The 22,961-nt window shown below is 32.1% G+C and overlaps 1 protein-coding gene across 2 annotated transcripts in view; it reads right to left on the bottom strand.

Annotated features, from left to right (window-relative positions):
- Nucleotides 1-19,287, bottom strand: part of LOC113366173 — a 25,619-nt gene extending 6,332 nt beyond the window's left edge. The window contains exons 1-2 of one of the 2 annotated variants that reach the window (XM_026607738.1): nt 17,975-19,287; nt 12,518-15,763 (exon numbers count right to left, since the gene is read on the bottom strand). In XM_026607738.1, the coding sequence (XP_026463523.1) occupies nt 13,648-15,763; nt 17,975-19,026 (3,168 nt within the window). In that variant the 5' untranslated portion in view covers nt 19,027-19,287 and the 3' untranslated portion in view covers nt 12,518-13,647. Of the gene's footprint in view, nt 1-12,517; nt 15,764-17,974 lie in introns of those variants that run through there. The other variant, XM_026607739.1, reaches the window with a different exon arrangement.
- Between the last annotated feature and the right edge of the window lie 3,674 nt (nt 19,288-22,961).

The raw sequence follows: 22,961 nt of genomic DNA, 5'->3' as shown, positions 1-22,961 counted from the left end.
TATGAGATGCTGGATGCGTTTTGTGAGCAGAGGCTGGTAGTATTGAACGAAGACGTTGGTCATGTCGGGAACGCCGAGTTTGGTGCAGATTTCTTGCCAGTTTGAAGGTTTTTCTGAGAAAAAAATTAGGTGTAAGTGACATAATTGCGTTAATTGATATCTATCAAACACATTTATAATACACCTAAGTCTGTTTTTACACGGAAGATTGGTTCCAGAAGAAGCCGTGTAAAAAAAGACATTGATCTTATACAAAAATTTAAGTACATAACATTTCAAATCGTGCTAAATATCGTGTAAAAAAATTAAAAATATTCAATTTTCAAACCTTGTTATATCAAAACCGTGTACAAAAAGACCGTGTAAAAACAGACTTAGGTGTACAGGTATTCATATTATTTATAGTACACAAACACGTGCTTGTATGTCCTAAACGCGCAGCCCATTTTTAACGTCCCTTAGGGTAAGTTATAGTAATCGCAAAAAAATAGAAAATGAGAACTTTAATATATCTTTACGTCTCAAAACCTTCTGAACATTTTGGCATACCTTAGAAAAAATAGATGTATGTGTATGTGTGTGTGTGTGTGTGCGGATACAAATTTTCGTCGACGATTTCGAGAACACCGATCAACCGATTTGGATAATTTAAAAAACATTCGATTAGTATTGATAAGGAGACGTGCTGATTAGTTTTTGCCGAAAGCAGGTCTAGCCGTTCCGAAGATATGGGGCAAAATTGCCAAAAACGATAACTCAGTTTTTAAGAGAACGGAGCGTCCGATTTTAATAATTCAAAGAACATTTTACTTGTATTAACAAGATGAAGAACTGATTAAATTTTTGGGAAGGCAGGTCCAGCGGTTATGGACTCTCAATAAAAATAAGTTGAAAAAATGTCATTTGGCAGTAAAAAATGTTCATTGAACATATGTACATCAAACTATCAGATATTTTATAGAGATTTTAATAATGTGTACACATTTTGTGTAATTTTTTTCTGGGTTCCGTACCAAGATTTTTAATTAGAGTACGGGAAGTTCCAGTAATTTGCCTTAAGGCACGATGCCATACATACCACTAGTTCCAAATTTTAATTGATTTATATAATTACTAGCTAAATCTAACTAAGGCGAGTAATTCGAACCAAGTTAGAACCTAAGAAGAGTTTAGTAAGAATCCAGTCACAATCCAATAAGCTATAATCTAGTAAGAATTTAGTAATGATTTAAGGGAAATCCAATAAGAATCTAGTAAGTTCATTGTGAAATTTAGGTAAACTTCTTGTAAGAATTTAACCAGATTTTGGTACTTATTAGGAATATACTAAGAATTTCGTAAAATTCTTGTAAGAAACTAGTACGAAAAATTACATTATTAAATACTAAAAATTATCTTATTTATTAGCACAAAATCTGAAAAGATTCTAATAAGAACATAGTAAAAATCCAGCTCTGATAAAATTGTTAGAATTAGGCAATCTGTTGGTAAGAATATAACAAGATTATGGTACTTATTAAGAATCCTTAGTAGAAGACCTTAGTACAAATTTTGTGAGAAAGTAGTACAAAAAAATTACATTATTTAATACTAAAAATTATCTTATATATTAGCACAAAATCTGAAGAGATTCTAGAAAGAACGTAGTAAGAATCCAGCTCTAATAATATTGTAGCAAGAATCTAGATTCTGATAAAGTAAAAATCAAATTAGATTCACGTGATATGTGATAAGATTCTGGTTAAAAAGGCGAGAAGATTCTAATCGGATTAGTAAAAACCATCTGCAAAATATCTGACAAGAATCTGATAATGTTATGGTAAGAATCAAATAGAATTAATAGTACCCATCAGAATCTACAATCAGAGCAATTTCCCAATGAAATCTTTTTCAACGATTTTTCAATTTTCAAGATCAAAAAATTTGGGAATTTGGTGCAGCCGTTTTTGGAAAAATGTCAACGAAAGGTCAAAAATCGTCACACACACATACTTTTTCGAATTTCGCTCTCATTCGATTCGGAATGACTTGAAACGTCGAGAAAACATAAAATAATCAAATCGGATTTTTAAACGTAAACAAACTTCTCAGTGAAATTAAAAAATAAATAAAAATGATTAAATAAGTAAAAATGCTTAGAAATCTTTTATTTCAACTCACCTATATCTGCCAACTTATGCCTGATCCCTTGCAAAGACTTCACAGAGTTCACCAAATTAATTAAATCAGCTAAATCTTTATTAATCCGGACTTCAACTTCTTGCAACCACTTTTTCATGGCTTGGTTCAATTCGTTAGATGATAATGTATTATTAAAATCCATACTGGGCCTAGAAGATAATAGTTAGAATATGTATATATATATATATATATATATATATATATATATATATATATATACTGGTAGTGAAAATTTATTATCATTTACCCACCTGAAGTGCAAAATATCATCTCCCAGCACTCTTTCAACAACCGCACTCTCCGAACTCAATTGTTTAATAACCGGCAACACATCAGATTTTAACATTTTATCAAATTCAACATTCACTAAGGGTTGAGGATTTCCAACAAAACATTCGTGAACCAATAGTAATGTATTGATTAATAAATTTGCAGATTCCTGAACTTTTGTTTTGACATTGTACTGTTCGTTTTTCGGTTGCAAAATTTCATTCAGGGCTTCAATTCGCAGATTGATGAACGTGTTTAGGATATTTGATAAGGGTTGATCTTGTAATAGACATAGGGTGCATATGCAACAAACAGCGGTCTGAAATAATAATAAGAACTAGTGGTGCATGGCATCGTGCCTTAAGGCAAATTGGTGGAACTTCCCGTACCGTAATTAAACATTTGAGGAATAAAAATAATAGTTCAACAAAAATGCCTATGAATAAATATTATAAAAACTAGAATTTTCATTATTTGTTCCTTGTAGACAAAATATGAAAACTTATTAGATAAGACGACGTTGTTTATATATGTTTGAATAAAATATATATAAACAATATCTATTTAAGCGGACTTATTAGAGGTAGAATGAACATTATTTTATATCAAATGCATCAATTTTTCGTTCGCGAAATATATGCACTGAGTTAACAAATTTAAATAGTTCATGTAGTATCAACAATACAAACATGAAAAGCATTAAATTTTGTTTTTTTAATATTATAGATGTGGGATTAGAACCCGATGGGTTTTAACTTTATTAACTATTAAACCGAACAAAAATTACGGTGACGCGCCAACCAACTCAGCTACAATGACATGCTCACGCGAAACGCTGTGATTTAATCAGAATTTCTGCACTTTTTGCACTATATCTTCGAAATGACTGGACCTGCCTATACCAAAAACTAATCAGTACGTCTCCACATCAATACGAATCGAATGTTTTTTGAATCATCCAAATCGGCCGATTTGTTCTCTCAGAACATGCCATTTTTTGCACTTTTTGCTCCGTATTTTCGAAACGGCTAGACCTACCTTCGCCAAAAACTACTCGGGACGTCTCCTTATGAATATGAATCGAAAGCTTTTTTTAACTTCCCTTCTTCTGTAATAACTCTCCCTTAGGGTAAGTTATTGTAATGGGCCGAAAATCGAAATTGAAAATTTTTACATTTCTCGACGTTTTGAAGGTTTCTGAACGTTTTGGCATACCCCAGAAAAAATGGATGTGTGTGTGTGTATGTGTATTCGTGTATCAACCGAATTGAATGGTTCAAAAAACATTCGATTCCTATTGATAGGGAAAAGAGCTGATTCGTTTTTGGCAAAGGCAGGTCCAGCCGTTTCCGAGATACGGAGCAAAGACTGCAGAAAATAGAAATCGAGTAGAACGGAGTATCCGATTTGAATGAACAATTCAATTAGTTCTAATATAAAAAACATTCAATTAGTAACGATTGGGAGAAGTGTTTATTAGTTTTTAGCAAAGGCAGGCCCAGCCATTTCGAAGATACGAAGCTAAATATGTAAAAAATGGCAGTTTTTGAGAGAACTAAGCTTTCGATTTAAATGATTCAAAGAACTTTCTGCTTGTTTTAACAAAATAATTTATTTTGGAAAAAAATTTTTGTTCAAACTTTTTTTTTCAAAAAAGAATTTTTTTGTATATCAAAAATAATTCAGATTTTATTTTTAATTCTGACTATAGTTCTAATATACTTTAAACAAATAATTTCAACTTTGCTATTCGGTTTATATAATTCTTATAAATATTAGACAATGTTACAATATTTATAATAATCTATTTGAAAACATTCAGTATTCCTCGAACATTTCGTTACGGTACGGGAAGTTCCAGCAATTTGCCTTAAGGCACGATGCCATACACCCCACTAGTTTTGTATTCAAATCGGTTGATCGGTGTTCCCGAAATAGTCGACAAAAATTTGTATCCGCAAGCACACACACACACACTAAATGTATATTAATTGTTATCCACAAAGTATAATAATTGAATTTTTAAATTCTCTTAAAACTAATGTGTGGGCTTTATATTTAAAAAATAATTAATTAAATAAAATTATATAAAATAAAAATTCTGTCTTTTTTTCAAAATAGTCAATTTTGTTAAAAAATTTAAAATTTTTCAAAAATCTAATTTTCAAAAACAAATTTCTAATAATTAAAAAAAAAAATTTGATACAGGAAGTTCCAGCAATTTTCCTTAAGGCACAATAAGTTTGAGAATAAATGGTTAATAGTGATAAAACTATCATACCTCTGTTTTAATATCAGGACATTTCAGTGCTTCATTACAAGCATTTTTAATCGTCTCATTGAATGTAGAAATCATATTCCATTGTCTCTCAGCAAGCTTCATCCAATTAAATTTTTTATCTGATTGGACATCATCATTTACACGAAATTGTAGACCTAAAAAAATAGAAAATTAGGAAATAAATCGATATATATATATATATATATATATATAATGATTTTCTTACCTGTGCTGATATGCCTCGCAAACAAATACAACTCCACAGCCCCCAAAAAATCTTCATTCTCGATAGCAGTCCAAATCTTTTCAGGCACAATAATTAATATATGTATTTGTGCAGCTACAGAATCCTGAGAGAAGTTCATGTGCGACCTGCTGCTATTTCTCGAATTTGTTAGTTGCAATTTAAAAAATCCAGACTCTTTAGATTTTTCACAAACTTCATTGATTTTGCTAACATGTTGTATCACTTTAGAAGCTGTCTGTTTCATCTCGGCTATTGTATCAGCAGCTTGGAGGAGATCACGGTAACGCTCCCTGGGGAATAAAAAATAAGTAATAATAATAATCATATAAGCCTTGAATTTGCCTTAAAGCAAGTTGCATGAACTTCCTGATATGTGTTAATAATCGACTTGATAAAAGTTGATATGTACTTTCACTAAAAACTTCAACTAATAATATATGTAATTATATTAATGTTACTATTTCTTACCCGACCATAGTTCGTAATTCCTCACGCTTTTTCTCAATTTCATGCTGAAGCTTTATACGAACTTGTTCAATTTCTTGGATAGATTTTTGCTCAAAAAGCTGTTCAGGATTAATTTCATATAAAGCTGACTTGGACATGTTGAATTAGATATTTAAACATTTATATTAAACATAAATATAATGCATTTGAAACTCTTAGTGTACAATTAAAATTTATTACAATTGTACAATTTGAGGTTATGTGTCTTTGGTGTGATATTAATAATTGTTATTGTAAGAGTTAAATAATGTTTTTATGGGCTAAATATCATTTTTCATATACTACATTATAATTTATAATTGTTTTCAACTATTAGCAATTATGTATTTAATAAATTAATAACTAGCACAGATATTTGTGAATTTATTTCATTCTTGACAACGCGGCGCTGTCATGTTGACGTTTGAGGACCACTCGTACCTAACTTCAGAGTTCAAAATTGGCGCAACTTTTAAAATTCAAATATACGAATTTAAAAAATGCAGAAAAACATTGATATAGATATAAATATACAAGTTATGAATTAGCAAACAATATTATAAAACTGTATAAAGCCGATTGGCGTATAAATAAATAAATAAATAAATAAATAAATAAATAAATAAATATGAAACATTTTTTACTTATCTATGTATAAATACTTTGTATTCATATTTTTATATTTTGTATCTATTCTAAAATCAAACGCAACAAAATTATTATTAAATATTACTCGCGTTTATTTTCATATCATATTTACACGTACAAATTCTAATTTAAGATTATAAATATAATTTTTGTTTACGTCAATAATATAATATAATATATAGTTATTAATTACAAAGAAACAACGATAAAGATTAATATTTAGATATATTAATTAATATGTGTTTATCTAATTTAATTTAATTATTTCAGGCCCGAGTAACACAGAATCACGTGCAGATACAAAGAAGAATATTCTAAGTAATTTTATTCTATATATATTTATATATAATATATACAATATAAATATATATTTACATACATACAGACAAAGTGAGATGTGAAACCAAAAGAATGAAAATATATATATATATATATATATATCGGAACGTAAATATTACGTAACATAGGTTACATAACAGTGACATTACGTAACTGTTATGAATTTCTTATTACACAAAATTATATAATATTTATAATGCAGTTTTTCAAATTTAAACCTCTATTATTATTTTTGAGGGCATTTTTAAGCTTTTTGTGTTTTTGAAATAAAATGTGTATTTTTGTACACTAAAAAATGGCCAATTTGGCACTAAAAACGTATGGAAATTGATTTAAATAAATTCTTTTTCCAACATAATTTAATTTTCTTTTTATTTTTATTATCTGGGTGGATGCTTTGTATATACATATATGGAATAAACAAAAAAAGTTTTTACCAGACATCCACCTAAATATTAAAATAAAAACTAAATATGTTTAAAAATATTTAAAAAAAAAATCCCATACGTTTCCTGTGCCATCTTAGCCCTTCTTCAGTAAAAAACACAATATTTAAAAAACACATTAAATAAGCAAAACACTTGATTAACACTCATATTTATGAAAATTAAGGTTTAATTTGAAAAACAAAAATTACATATAATATATATCCTACAACCGCGTTGGCGAAATGTTTGAAACAAATTAAGAAAAAAAAATGTTTAAATTAAATTTGGAGCATTAAAAAAAATACAGAAATTAGTAAATAATCGTCAAACGTTAAGAATTTAAAAAAGTTTAAATTAAAACAAATCACAATCAAATTAAAACAGAATTTCAAATTATAAGTTCCACAAAACATTTGAAATTTAGTTACGTAACAGATACGTTGCCTATACGTACAAATATTTAAAGTTACAAATATTTAAGTAACGTTAAAAAAACCTAAAATCGATGTTATTACTATATATATATATATATATATATATATATATATATATATACACATCTATACATATATATTTATTTTCTCATGGAATAGTCGAAGAGGCAGTACACTTAAAAATCACACATCAAAAATTAAACTATGACTTCACTTATAAAAAAATATTTGCAACATTCACCGCAACATTCAAATATGTCTTTTTCACTTTCAAAAATATAGAGCAAGCATAAATTTATTTTGAAATGACAAAAATAAATTTGACGACACCAAAAAAAAGCATCACGAAAGGCACATATGGCAGTGTTAATCCTAAGCTAACCAATTATAAGAGAAATATATATATATATATATATATATATATATATATATGAAAATCACATACACAAATCTCTAAATAGAATATCAAGCTAGCCAGTAAATAAAGGCTAGGTTGTAGCCAAAATATATGAATATCGAATAAACCTATAAAAATTCATACACGATCATTTATATATATATATATATATATATATATATATATATATACATATATGTATATGCATTATCCATTCAATTATAATTATAAAAATGTAAATAAAATCTATCGCTGTTGATAAATATCTTTTTTCTATTCTAAATTGCACAAAATAAAAAGTATGATCCCTCTTAATGAGAATAAACTTTTCTTATATATATATATATATATATATATATATATAAACCATATTTATAAAAATTCAATTTAAAGAAAATGTATCATAAGTTAAAGCGGCAAATAGCACACATCCAAAAATTTTGATGAATCAACTCATAAATTTGTTAAAACTATACACAATATATATATATATATATATATATATATATATATATATACATACTGTTTCTATTATCTACCATTCTGCTAATTAAAATTATTTCATTGCAATAAATTTTTACATATCATACAGCTTTACAAGGATTTTGTTGACAAGAATTTCACATTCAGATTAATCTTATTATTAATAAAGTTAAAAATATAAAAGTTTAGTTTATGAACTTAAAACTAAAAGTTATACTTCATCTTATCGAAGAGCATTACATATATGTTTTGACGATACATTTATACATATATGCAGCACGAAGATAAAATTTATGTACAAATTTATATTGTAAAGATTCAAATGTCCATTTGTGACTATAGTAATGGATATATATATATATATATATATATATATATCTCAGGCCATTTATACTTGAAAAAATGTTTCGTTTTCCTTTAACTTGTTTAACACAAAACTATGCAATTCTTAAAATATTGACTTGATTATAAAACTTGTTTATTTGTCTGGACGTTTCGACAGAAAAATCAGTCATCAGTGAAAAAATTGCAAACTAAAACAATGTGAATATGAAAAGAAAAATATTAAAATTAAAAGAATTTAGTTTTGATTTAGCTCTCAAAATTGTTGATGCTGTGATGATGACATCAAGAAGAAGAAGACATATTTTCATGATCTGCTGAGTACTTCTACTAATTAAACACTGACAATTATCTATTAATAAACTAATAGCAAAATAATTTATAATAATCCTGAAAACCAAAAAAAGAATTATCTTGAATAAAAAAAGAATCCATAAAACTTGTAATTATTAATAAATCCAATTTGTTGCAAAGAAATTCTATTCTAATTATTCATAATTATTTCCTAATTATTCATAAATCCAATTTGTTGCAGAGAAATGCTATATTTTTTAAAAATTTCTTTGCAATTTTTTTTAGAATTTTTATTTATTTTATTTAAAGATTTAAAAAACTGTTAATTATTCTACCAAATTACTGAAATCTTAAGAGCAAAAATTGTTTAAAAAGAAAATACCCAAAGAAAACATAAAAAATAATAAAAACAAAATTCCAGAAACACTTTAAAGCCAGTTACGTAACAAATACGTCACAATATATACAAATAATTAACGTTAATAATACGTAAAATTGATAGTTTATTAGAAACTAATCAGAAATTAATTAAAGCAATACTGGGAAGCCAAAAAGAATGATCTAAAATAGAAAATTCTCCAAACATCCAGAAAACTTGTAATTATTTATGAACCGAACACTGTAAATTAGCAAAATAATTTTTCTACGTTTTTGAATATTATTATAACATATTTAGTTATTGATTTTTAAATAAATTATTCTCAGTATTTAATTATTTTTTGTTGTAATTTCAAATATGATATAAATTTCTAAAAAATAATAAAAAAAAACAAAATTCCCAAAATAATTAAAACCCAGTTACGTAACAAGTACGTTACAATATACACAAATAATCAACGTTAAATTACGTTCGTTACAGTAACGTTAATAATACGTAAAATCTAATATTTCAATTGTTTGTTTAATATAAACTAATAAAAAAATTATTTGATGAATGATTTTGAATAGAAAAATCTCCAGAAATCCAGAAAACTTGTAATTATTTATGAACCGAAAACAATATATCACCACAATATCTTTTCTACGTTATTGAGTATTATTATAAGATATTTTGTTATTAATTTATAAATAAATTATTCTCAGTGTTTAATTATTTTTTGTTGTAACTTCATACATTTAACATTTGGTATAAATTTCTGCTAAATGATGACACAAATGTGGTGCCAAAACATGTAAATAATAGTTCAGTGTTAAATTTAAAGTAAAAATGACGAAAACATTTTTTAAAATATAAAGCCTCACATATATTATATATATATATATATATATATATTATATATATATATATATATATATATATTATATATATATATATATATATATATATATATATATATATATATATATATATTATATATATATATATATATATATATATATATATATATATATATATATATATATATATATATTAGGTTGTCAAATATCTCCCTTCCGCCTTTTTGTATTATAAACCAAGAGCAAACAAGCGGAAGGGAGATATTTGACAACCTATCATATATGTGTGTGTGTGTCATTATATGATATATACAATTTTTCTTACTCTACTAATTTTGGATAGATTCACGACATTCCAAATATATATACACATTTATAAAACAATATATTACACAAAGCTTTTGTTCATAATCACCGATACACTGCACATTTTACATTCATAATAGTTTTTATATCCATAAGTGATCAATTTTAAAAAAAAATCACTTTAAATGTCACAGATCAGAAAATAATGTTGAAGAAATGGTTTTAATTTTATCACATATTAGCCCAAAAAAAAATTAATACATCCGTAATAGAGCTCATAACATAGTGTTGTCATGGCAACGCTTGGTAGTGAAAATTATGATAAGTTTATTTATTTGCTGTGCTATCCGGCGTTTTTTTACATATAAACAAGCAAGGAAGAATGTTATGATAACAGAATCTTTGATGGTGCATTTATTATAAGTTTCTTCCTTGCTTGTTTATATTAGATAGACCAATAATTGTTGCCCTGATAACGCTATCTTATTGTCTATGTTACAGCAGAATTGCTCCATAAATATACATTTGCTAAATAAATTCTGTTTAATTTTATCACCAGTTTTGAATTTAAAATAGAGTGAGCTAATAAGGAACAACAAATGACTTTCCACTTATTTAATACTCATCTCATAAGGTATGTCCATTCTTAACCCAGGCCGAATCCTCAGTCTTCTTCACCTGGATATATGCCAAAATAGTTATCAATTTACTGAAGAAGTCACCAACAAAAATAGGATGTTCTTTAAAATTCACGTCGTCTCTTAAAGGATCTTCAAACATAAAGGCTGCTGTCTGGCAGTCCAGGTCTAAGGATCGATCCATCAATTTTCTCCAGTACAAGTCACCAATTTCTTATAAGAGTCACCAATTTTTTTATAAAAGTCACCATTTTTTTTATGAGAGTCACTATTTTGTTATGAGAGTCATTAGTTTCTTATGGGAGTCACCAGTTTCTTATGGGAGTCACCAGTTTCTTATAAGAGTCACCAATTTCTTGTGGGAGTCACCAATTTCTTATAAAAGTCACCATTTTGTTATGAGAGTCATTAGTCTTATTGGAGTCACCAGTGGCTTATTGGAGTCACCAGTGGCTTATTGGAGTCACCAAGGGCCTTATTGGAGTCACCAAGGGCCTTATTGGAGTCACCAAGGGCCTTATTGGAGTCACCAGTTTCTTATGAAAGTCACCAGTTTCTTGTGGGAGTCACCAGTTTCTCATGAGAGACATCAATTTCTTATGGGATTCACCAGTTTCTCATGGAAGTCACCAGTTTCATATGGGAGTCACCAGTGGCTCATTGGAGTCACCAGTGGCTTATTGGAGTCACCAGTTTCTTATAAGAGTCATCAATTTCTTATAAGAGTCGCCAGTTTCTTATGAGGGTCATCAATTTCTTATAAGAGTCACCAGTTTTTGATAGGAGTCACCAGTTTTTGATAGGAGTCACCAGTTTTTGATAGGAGTCACCAGTTTTTGATAGGAGTCACCAGTTTTTGATAGGAGTCACCAGTTTTTGATAGGAGTCACCAGTTTCCTTATGGGAGTCACCAGTTTCTTGTGGGAGTCACCAGTTTCTTATAAGAGTCACTATTTTTTTTATGAGAGTCACCAGTTTCTTGTGGGAGTCACCAGTTTTTGATGGGAGTCACCAGTGGCTTATCGGAGTCACCAGTGGCTTATTGGAGTCACCAGTTTCTTGTGGGTGTCACCAGTTTCTTATGGAATTCACCCGATTCTGAAGAGAGTCACAAGTTTCTTGTAGGAGTCACCAGTGGCTTATAAGAGTCACCAGTTTCTTATCGGAGTCACCAGTAGCTTATTGGAGTCACCAGTGTCTTATTGGAGTCACCAGTGTCTTATTGGAGTCACCAGTGTCTTATTGGAGTCACCAGTGTCTTATTGGAGTCACCAGTTCCTTATGGGAGTCACCATTTTTTATAAGAGTCACCAATTTCATATAAGAGTCACCAATTTCTTGTAGGAGTCACCAGTTTCTTGTGGGAGTGACCAGTTTCTTGTGGGAGTCACCAGTTTCTTGTTGGAGTCACCAGTGGCTTGTTGGAGTCACCAGTTGTTTATGGGAGTCACCAGTTGCTTATGGGAGTCACCAGTGGATTATTGGAGTCACCAATTTCTTGTGGGAGTCACCAGTTTTTTGTGGGAGTCACCAGTTTCTTGTGGGAGTCACCAGTTTCCTTATGGGAGTCACCAGTTTCCTTATGGGAGTCACCAGTTTCTTGTGGGAGTCACCAGTTTTCTTGTGGGAGTCACCAGTTTCCTTATGGGAGTCACCAGTTTCTTGTGGGAGTCACCAGTTTCTTGTGGGAGTCACCAGTTTCTTGTGGGAGTCACCAGTTTCTTATAAGAGTCACTATTTTTTTGTGAGAGTCACCAGTTTCTTATGAGAGTCACCAACAATCCAACCGTGCTGTAAAAGATGTTTACCTAAATTCACGTCATTCAGCACATCAGTAAATATTCGTCTTGAAAGAGATAAAGGTGTTTGAGCTTTGTCCTGGTGTAACTATCAGCTTATCAATTTCTTCAAAACTTTTTTCACAAGGTACTCCTGTTCTTCTTAATATAGACCTCCTCCTTAACAGCACAATCCCCCTTAACAGCGTCACCAATTTCTTATGAAAATCACCAGCAATCCAACCGTGCTGTATAGGATGTTCACTCAAATTCACGTTGTCCCTGATAGGTTTCACTTCAATCATAAAGGCAGCTAGTAGTCTAGGTCTAAGGATGAGCATATCAATTTAATATTTCCCTCACAAAGTATTCCTGTTCTTCTTAATATGACCCTCCTTAACAGCACAATCCTCACCAGTTTCTTATGGGAGCCACCAACAATCCAACCGTGCTGTATAGGATGTTCACTCAAATTGATATCGTCTTTGATAGGCTTCACTTCAATCATGAAACATATCAGTCAATGCACTTTCTCATCTTGGAAGAGATGTCTGGGCGTCCAGGTCTAAGTATCAACATATCAATATCCTCAATATTCTTCTCACAAGGTGACAATGAATTTCCTCAATATTCTTCTCACAAGGTGTTCCTGTTCTTCTTAATATGTCCCTCCTTAACAGCACAATCCTGCGTCTTCTTCCCCTTGGCATGTGCCAAAAGAGTCACCAGTTTCTTATGAGAGTCACCAACAATCCAACCGTGCTGTATACGATGTTCACTCAAATTCACATCGTCTCTGATAGGTTTCACGTTAATAATAAAAGCAGCTGAGCGTTCAGGTCTAAAGCTCAACATATCAATTACCTCAATACTCTTTTCACAAGGTACTCCTGTTCTTCTTAATATGACCCTCCTTAACAGCACAATCTTCCGTCTTCTTCCCTTTGGCATGCGCCAAAAGAGTCACCAGTTTCTTATGAGAGTCACCAACAATCCAACCGTGCTGTATAGGATGTTCACTCAAATTCACATCGTCCCTGATAGGTTTCACTTCAATCATCCCTGCATATTGATCCTCATCACTAGAACTCGACCAATAATACAGCATGTCTGTAGAGACTCTTTTTCTCCTTGGAAGAGATAATATAGCAGCTGTCTGGGCATCCAGGTCCGTCAAGTTCTGCTTATTACGTTTTTTATTAGCTGCAGCTATTTTTTCGACGTTTAAGTCAGTAGTAAGTTTTTCTACAATCTCTGGTAATGGTTCAGTAGCGCTGTCTAGTGTCAAAGAGTGATCCCTGGATGTTTTGGTGAAGGATTTGCGTTTTTTGCGCATTTTGCGTGCACGTTTTTTAACAGTATCAGTCTCGGAGTCGCTGCTGAAGTTGTCGTTTTTGGGGCGCCTGCGGTACGTTCTTTTGTTCTTCGGGGTCGTACCGGTCCCGTTTACAAGTTTTTTAGTTTTATCCTCGTTCATATCACCATTGACCACACACTGCTCTTTGTCGTCTGATATTTTGGTATCAACGCCATTGACTGGAGTCTCTGTAGTCTCCTGGGTTGTTACCGGTTTTTCCTCCAAAGGTTTGCCAACTACATCATTTGCATTCTTTTTAACTATCACTGGATCACTTTTTCTACCACGAGGTGATTTGTGTTCGATGTTTTCCTTGGTTGATTTTCTGTCGGATCTGTTTTTCTCTTTTTTGAGCCGCGTATCCAAATCTTCATCGGAGCTCCAGTTTTCAGCCAAAACGTTTTGTTTACCTGTGGTGCACTTACGTTGGGACTTGCGTGTGGCGAAACCAATAATTTCCTTGATTTGTTGAAAACTCATACCAAGTTCTTGTTCGATAATGGATTTGCTTCTGTGGTTCTTCTTTTTGTTGTTTTTAACAGGACTTACAACTTCTTGTTCTGGTTTTACATCCACATCCACATCCACATGATTTAGTTCCACCGCGTTTTCCAATGCAACTTTATCATTTGTTTCAACTATTTGTTCTACTTTTTCTTTTTCCTTATCAGTTTCTGATAAAAGTGCATCAAACAACTCGTCCACGTTAGGTTTCTCCGGCTTGTCCTTTAAATTTTTCCTAAATATTTTGCCAACAATCAAACGTTTAGGTTTTTCTTCAATATCCAATTTAGTTTTAACAGTTGCTGTAGATTCTGCAGAACTAACATCACTCATATTATCAGACAAATAATCAAACACATCATCATCTGAAGGTTGAGACGTTTGCAAGGAATTTGGTATAGAATTTTCTAAATTTATAGCTTCTATTACTGGCGGTGGTGGTTCATCAGGAATAATATTGGTTTCAGGTTTGCCTACAGTTTTGCTTGAAGCGTATCCTTTTAATTTATCCACTCCCAAGTCGATATTTTCCAAGGAATCGTCATCAAAGTCGTACACGTCTTTGATGACATTTTTGACTTCTTTAGGTTTGCTGTTGTTTTTCCTGGTCTTCCTATTGCCTACAGGTTTTTTAACAGTCTTTCTCTGGACACGTTTCTTTTTGATACGAAAACCTAATTTGTTGCCAAATGTTAAAGCCACGTTGTTCTTGCGAGGATTAGTGATCACCACGTCTTTAGGTTTAACAACAACTTCTTCCTGGACAGGTTCCTCAAAATCATCTAATAACCCACGTCCTGGTGTAATCGGTCTCTCATCTATAACCAGATTATCATCCGACATATTCATTTCAATCGGAGGCGATAGTTTATCCAATTCGAGGTCTCTGGAGTGGTTAGAATGTTCGCGATGCAAAGCAATTTCAGCAAATGCTGCCAATTTTGATGAATTCGAACAAGCGTTTATCACTTTTTCCAGATTGATCTCGGATGTCGGAATGCTGACTTTAAGGCTTTCGAAAACCTTCAGGGCGCCTTTGGTAGGGATCTTTTTGTCGGAATTTGGGCTGGATTGAATACTCGGAGGCAGGTCTAGGTCGCTGTGGCAATCGCTTAGGTCAGAATCGAGGATTCTGAAAAATAGACAGTAATTTATTATCATTACTGGGTAAAGAAACACATAAAACATATTTGATTGAGATGTGCCAAGTCGAATCAAGTGATTATAAAACAATAACAATATCATTAGAATCAGATTTTTATTCGAATCGAGAAATTTTTGATTTCTCGAATTTTTTGCATTACTAATTTTGAAAAAACCATTTCCTTAATAATTAGTTACAAATGAAATGCATTTAGCCTAAAGACAAGTACCATGAATTTCCCGAAATATGTAAGAATTGACTTAATCAATCCAAATTGAAATTTAGATATTTCGATGAAATTAGTCAACTATTTATTTTTTTAAAAATAAAGTTATCGCTTTCAATTAAATTTAAACATTGCGCTTAATTTTCTCAAAAACATGTAAATTATCTATAATTATTATATTAATTATAATGCACAGACACGTGATAGTTTGTGTCCTAAAATTGAATCTTATTAATTTCCCGTAGGGTAAGTTATTGTAATGGGCCGAAAATCAAAATTGAAAATTTTTACATTTCTCGACGTTTTGAAGGTTTCTGAACATTTTGGCATACTTCAGAAAAAATGGATGTGTGTGTGTGTGTATATATGTATGGATACAAATTTCCAGTCACGTTTTCGAGCGCACGGATCAACCGATTTGAATGGTTCAAAAAACATTCGATTCCTATTGATAGGGAGATGTGCTGATTAGTTTTTGGCAAAGGCAGGTCCAGCCTTTACGGAGATAAGGAGCAAAGAGTGCAGAAAATACAAATCGCGTTTTTGAGAGAACGGAGTATCGGATTTGAATGATCTAAAAAACATTCAATTTGTAATAATTGGGAGAAGAAGTGATCAGTTTTTGGCAAAGGCAGGTCCCGCCATTTCAAAGATACGGAGCAAAATGTGCAAAAACTGGCAGTTTTTGAGTGAACTAAGCGTCCGATTTGAATGATCTAAAAAGCTCTCTTCTTGTATTGACAAAACAATTGCTTTTGAGGATAAATGGAAAATTATTACACCTTTTTTTTTAATTTCCATAAAATATTTTTGTAATTTTGGATTAAAAATTCAAAAAATTACCCAGGCTAAGTACAGTCTAAGCGCTACTCTACTACAAATATTTACCCAAGTGCGTTTAGACTGTTTATGTACTGGAAGACTTTTTCAATTTTGTGAAAACTATTGAAAAATGTGAAAATGCCGCCAATCCAAGCACAGTATAAGTGAAAATGTCGCACAGAATTATTTGCAAATGCGTTCAGACTGTGACTATACCGGAGCACTTTTTCAATTTTGTGCAAATTAGGCAACTATTTTTTTTTTAAATTGAATTCGAAATAAAATGACGATTGTTAATGTTCTGGAGATAAATTGATTTATTTATAATTTACATTTGATTTGCTCAGATATAACAAGATAGCAAAAATAATTAAAGTTACAGTATTTGCAATAATATATTTGAAAACGTTTAAAATTTCTCGAATATTTCATTACGGTACGGGAAGTTCCAGCAATTTGCCTTAAGGCACGATGCCATACACCACTAGTTATTTTAAATTTTAATTAATTGATAATGTTTGACTCATCACATCACAAAAGCAACCTTTTACACAAATTTTGACTATAATATTTTCTCAAACTTTTTTAGCTTTAGAATTTTTAGCATTGAACTATTTGTCGTAAAGCTGTAACATTTTAGTATGATATATAAGACTATAGTATCTAGCTTAAAAAAAATTCATGAAAATCGTCGAAAAAAAATTTTTTTTAACACTTTATTAAAAGAACGGCCCGGCCGATCATTACTAAAAACTAATCAGATCGATTCCCAACTAATATATGATTTATTTAATTGCGGCTAAAACGTGGACAAATTTTTTTTCAATTTTCTGCGATTTATGAAGAAACGGCTTAACCGATCGTCGCACAAAACTGACAAATAATAGTCCTCATCGAGATACATCGAATGGCTTTTAAATTTTTGAAATCGGTCCAGCCGGTTTTGAGAAAACGTCGATTTACGATAAAAAATATGTTCACTCACACACACACATACTTTTTCCAAATGTTGGTCTAATTCGATTCAGAATGGCTTGAAACGTCGAGAAAACATAAAATTAGCAAATCGGATTTTTTAATGAAAATAAACTTCTCCTTTGGGAAGTTAAAAAAACCAAAACTTTTCAAACACTATTTAAATTCTAACTCACCCATTTAATACTGTATCAGTCTCCCTTATCTTGTCACCATGTGCACCTTGATCATCACCTTTTTCATCACCATAAACATTTTTCTCAATTTCACCAAAAACACTTGTATTTTCCACACAATTATCCAATGAATTCTCATCATCCGTGTTCACCAAAGAAGGAGGAGTACTGTCACCAGTCTCAGAATAAGAATTCAAGTTAGAATGAACTATCATATTATTTTCATTGTACAAATTGGCGTCGAAATCTTTGGAAACTGTGTCGTTGCTGTAGCTATCAGTTGGTAAAACATTAGACTTTATGTACAAGTTATCGTCTACTACATCGCTATGAGTGGATGATATAGGGGAGAAGTTTTTACGTTGATAATCATTGTTGTACCTTAAAACTTGGTCTTGGCTTGGTAAAAACTCACCATCACCATCAGACCTTGCAAAATCATCACGTTGATGGTGATTCAACAGAGGTGCACTAATAAATTTATCGACTGTGGCCAAAAACGCGGTCAGATTACCGCCTCTGTCTTCCTGGATGTTAGGAACTGCTGGTACATTGTTGGAGTCGTTAGAAATATCGCTGAATTTATTCGAATAGTGATGGTTGTTTGTGAGGAGTTTTAGGTTATCCATGGCGTACAGATTCGGGTTGAATTTCTGAGTTTCGGACGCGATTTCGTTCTTGGTGGCTTCAGAACTTTTGAGAAGGCTGCAACATTCGAAGAACAAGGCTTCTTCTACACTCAGGGCTTTGCGGTTGTTCATATCTGGTGTGGGATCAGGATTCGGTGGTAAATGTTGGATTTGCGTTGGTGGCGGTAAAATTACTTCATCAACTTGGTCAGGTTTGGCAACTTCAAGTAAAGCATCAACGTCTTTGTGAACCGGTGCATCATCACTTTTGGCTGGTGCATCATCACCATTGGCTGGTGCATCATCATCATTAGCTGGTGCACCATCTATCTTGGTTTCTTCTACTTCAACCTCAGCATCTTTTTCGTTCTTTTTATTCAAAAATTCGATCTCCGACAACTTAGCAATATGCGTCAAAGTCATCTTGTGCTTGTTCAAGCTTTCCAAACGTTGAAAACTCTTCTTGCAAATTTCACAATAGTTCAACGCGTCAATTGGTTTAACAACCACAGGACTTGCTCGGGTATTTTTCTCAGTTTTGACTTGTGGCTTCACCTTTTTCGAATTATACAGTATAGACTTCTTGTACCGCCGCTTTTTCTTGGATTTTATTATATCATACTTTAGAATAAAATCATTCGACGTGTTATTTTGATCCTGAGAACACGCGATGCTGGTTTTATCATCGTCCAAAGGTTCTTCTAGTTGTATGGACTCATTTGTTTCTGGTTTTTGTTGCAAAGTTTTAGCAATAACCGCTAAACTTACATCTTCATCAGAATCAGTCTCAATGGTATCACCAGAGTTGTCAGGGACATGACTTGTAGTTGTATTGTCTAAAATGTTCTCGTTGGTTTCAACAGTTTCATCGCCGATTTTTGATAACAATGACTCTGTAAATATTTCGCTGTCTTCCATCAAACTGATTTGTTCGTCTGTACATTTTTGTTCATCAAAACTATCACATATTTGTATCTTGTCTTCAGTTTCTGGCAAAGCAAATTCAGGAGAAGTTGTTTTATTTTCAATAATCAATAGATTGTCATTAAGAGAAACTGGTTGGATTTCAGGTAATTCGTCATCGACAATATTTGATTTGATTTCAGCATCCAGTAAAGTTAAACTTGGTTCATCAATATTGGTTACTATATCCTGGAATTCGTTGGTTTTAGATTTGCATATTCGTGGTGACATTTTACGTTCAACAACTTGTTTTTTAGGCTGTTTGCTCTTCTTGGTTTTTGCATTCTGACGTTTGGTCTTCCTTGTTTTTGATTGTTTGGTCTTGGGCTTAGCCTTGTCCAAAATGTTTGAAACAGCTTTATTTACTTGACTAATTTCACTAGATTTATCCTCCAATAATAAACTTGGTTCGTCGACACCTAAATCACTTTGAACATTGGTTTCAGAATTTGTATCCGCACTTGGTTGTTCATTTGCTTCAAGAAGTCCATTTACCATATCGTCTACTGATACCTTATCAGTTTCCAACACAGTTTTCTCCACAGGCAACGGTAAAACTTCATCCAGCCCAGCTTCTTTCTTCTCAGAATTTTGATTATCATCTTCCTTTTGTTTGCAAACTTTTTCAAAAATATTCACATCCGACGCCGACATAGTTTCCTCTTCAAAATGTGATTTACCACAATCCTTTACAACTTCCGGCTCGATTTTTGTCGATTCAGGTTGATCATCGTTCGAACTTTCAACAAAAATTTCACTCAAACACTTGCTGATAATTTTCCTGCTGCTTTCCTTCTTGAAACTGATTGTAATTTTCGGAGATCTCAAAACTGGTAATTCGTTTTCGATTGGAGACGTAGTAAAAATATCGTCTTTTGTAATGGAATGATCTGGTTTGGAAATGGACGTATCGTTGTTAAAAATCGGCGATGGTGATAAATTGTCTCGTATTAGTGGTTCTGGTGCATCAACTTTGGAATTTTCTGGTTCAATATGTTCCAATTGAGCATTATGTGATTTATCTAGACTTGCAGGTGCAAAATCATCCTCAAGTGCTACTTATCATCATCATCAAAACTCTTAAAAAAATCATTTTGCACATTTGAGTCATTACTACCATCATCAAAAGGCATTGAAGACAAAACATCAGACAGGTTCTTCCTTCCCTTTTTATTTTTACCCAAAGTCTTTTTCATCCTAAATTTAATCTTCGGACTTTTCGACACGTACGGTTTCCTCTTCTCGCGTTTCCTGATAGGACTGACCTCGAATTCAGGAATTTTTAGAATGAATTTTTCAGGAGTTTTCGGTTTCCCTGAATTAATGTCCAAGGAATTTTTCTTCACATCATCACACAATAAAAATTCATTTAGATGCTCAGACTCTTTTAGGACTTCACTGATGTCGATATCGCTACCCAGTTTGTCGCCGACTGAATCATCTAAAGCTTTGTCTATATCCGATGATAAACTGTCGGAACGAAAATGAGGTTTTGTAAAATTTGTATCATTTAAGAAGGTATTTAAGTCCAATCTTACGTCGCGTTTGGTGGACGACAAATTTAGTGGATTTATATCATTCGACGGAGTAACTATATCATTCGACGGAGCAACTACATCATTTTTCAGAATTTTGTTGTCACTGAAATTTGACTTCACTGCTTCATTGATCTTGGGCTTAATGGCTTCCTCAGGGTTTATTTTGAACATTGACACTGTTGATAAATTGTTTTCTGGTGCAGAAACTTTAGGCAAGTTCTCACTTTCATTTATGATTGTTACAGAAACCTTCCATAGGTTTTCAAGTTCAATTGGGACAACTGGTTTTGGTGGCAAAATCGTGATTTCCCTGTTGCTTAATATTTCATCTGGGACAACTGGTTTTGGTGGCAAAACTGAGATTTCCCTGTTGCCTAATATTTCATCTGGGACAACTGGTTTTGGTGGCAAAACTGAGATTTCCCTGTTGCATAAGATTTCATCTGGGACAACTGGTTTTGGTGGCAAAACTGAGATTTTCTTGTTGCTTAGTATTTCTTCTGGGACAACAGGTTTTGGTGGAAACATTGAGATTTCCTTCTTACCTAGTATTTCATTTGGGACAATAGGATTTGATGGCAAAACTGAGATTTCCTTCTTACTTAGTATTTCATCTGAAACAACAGGATTTGGTAGAAAAACTAAGATATCCTTGTTGCTTAGTAATTTATCTGAGACAACTGGTTTTGGTGGCAAAATAGAGACTTCCCGGTTGCTTAATATTTCTTCTGAAACAACAGGATTTGGTGGAAAAACTAAGATATCCTTGTTGCATAATATTTCTTCTGGGACAACAGGATTTGGTGGCAAATCTGATTTTTCCTTATTGCATAATAATCCTACCAAAGGCACCTTCAAATCTGTAACAACTCTGGATTTGGTTGCAGAATCTTCAAGGGGTTGCAAATTTGTAGTTTCAGTATTTGTTTCATATAATTTTGTTGAAAAATCTAGAATTGGTGGTGTTGATTTCTGTTTTGGTGTTGATGTACTGCAAACTGGTGTTGGTACCTTTTCTGGTGTTGATTTCTCTTCTGGTATTGATATTTTTTCTGGTGCTGATGTACTGCAAACTGGTATTGATATTTTTTCTGGCGTTGATGTACTGCAAACTGGTATTGGTATCTTTTCTGAAACTAATTTCTGTTCTGGTGTTGATGTACTGAAAACTGGTATTGAAATCTTTTCTAATGTTGCTTTCTCTTCTGGTATTGATATATTTTCTGGTGTTGACTTCTGTTCTAGTATTGGTATCTTTTCTGGTGTTGTTTTCTCTTCTGGTGTACTGCAAATTGATGCTTGTGAGCTGTTGAATATATTAAAAGAACCGGCACAACTTTCTGATAATTTAGAATGCAACTTATTGGTCAACATTGCTATGCAATCAGTCAACTTTTTAGACCGTCTTTTCGGTGTTTTGCTCGGAGTGTTTGGAATCCCAGTTGGAGAAATTTTGTTTGGAGTTGCTGCTGCAGACAACTGTGGAGTCTCAGATATAGTTGCATGAGTTGTTTCTTCAATTTGCTTCTGATCTGGTTTCAATATTGGTGATATTTCTTCAGGTATTGATACTTGCGGTACTTCTTTTGTACTAGTATCCACTGTTTCATTACCAACTAGTTCATCAATAATTGATGCTTTCACTTCATCCATGGGTACATCCTGAACTTCATCCACAGACTCAGGTACTAACAATTGCTGAGATTTCACCTCAGCAGACACTGCACAATCACCAATTGTCGACAAATCCTTTATGGGACCTGTTATTGTAACCGGACTTTCACCATTAATTTCAGGAACATCCAAGATCAATGGTGCAAAATTTAATTTCAACCTCGATGGAGCCAAAGGACGTGG

The sequence above is a fragment of the Ctenocephalides felis genome, unplaced genomic scaffold (assembly GCF_003426905.1).
Source record: "Ctenocephalides felis isolate EL2017-DRISC unplaced genomic scaffold, ASM342690v1 CF-g0.4_SCAFFOLD_01170, whole genome shotgun sequence".
NCBI lineage: Eukaryota > Metazoa > Arthropoda > Insecta > Siphonaptera > Pulicidae > Ctenocephalides > Ctenocephalides felis.
This window is presented reverse-complemented; position numbering and strand designations above follow the sequence as displayed.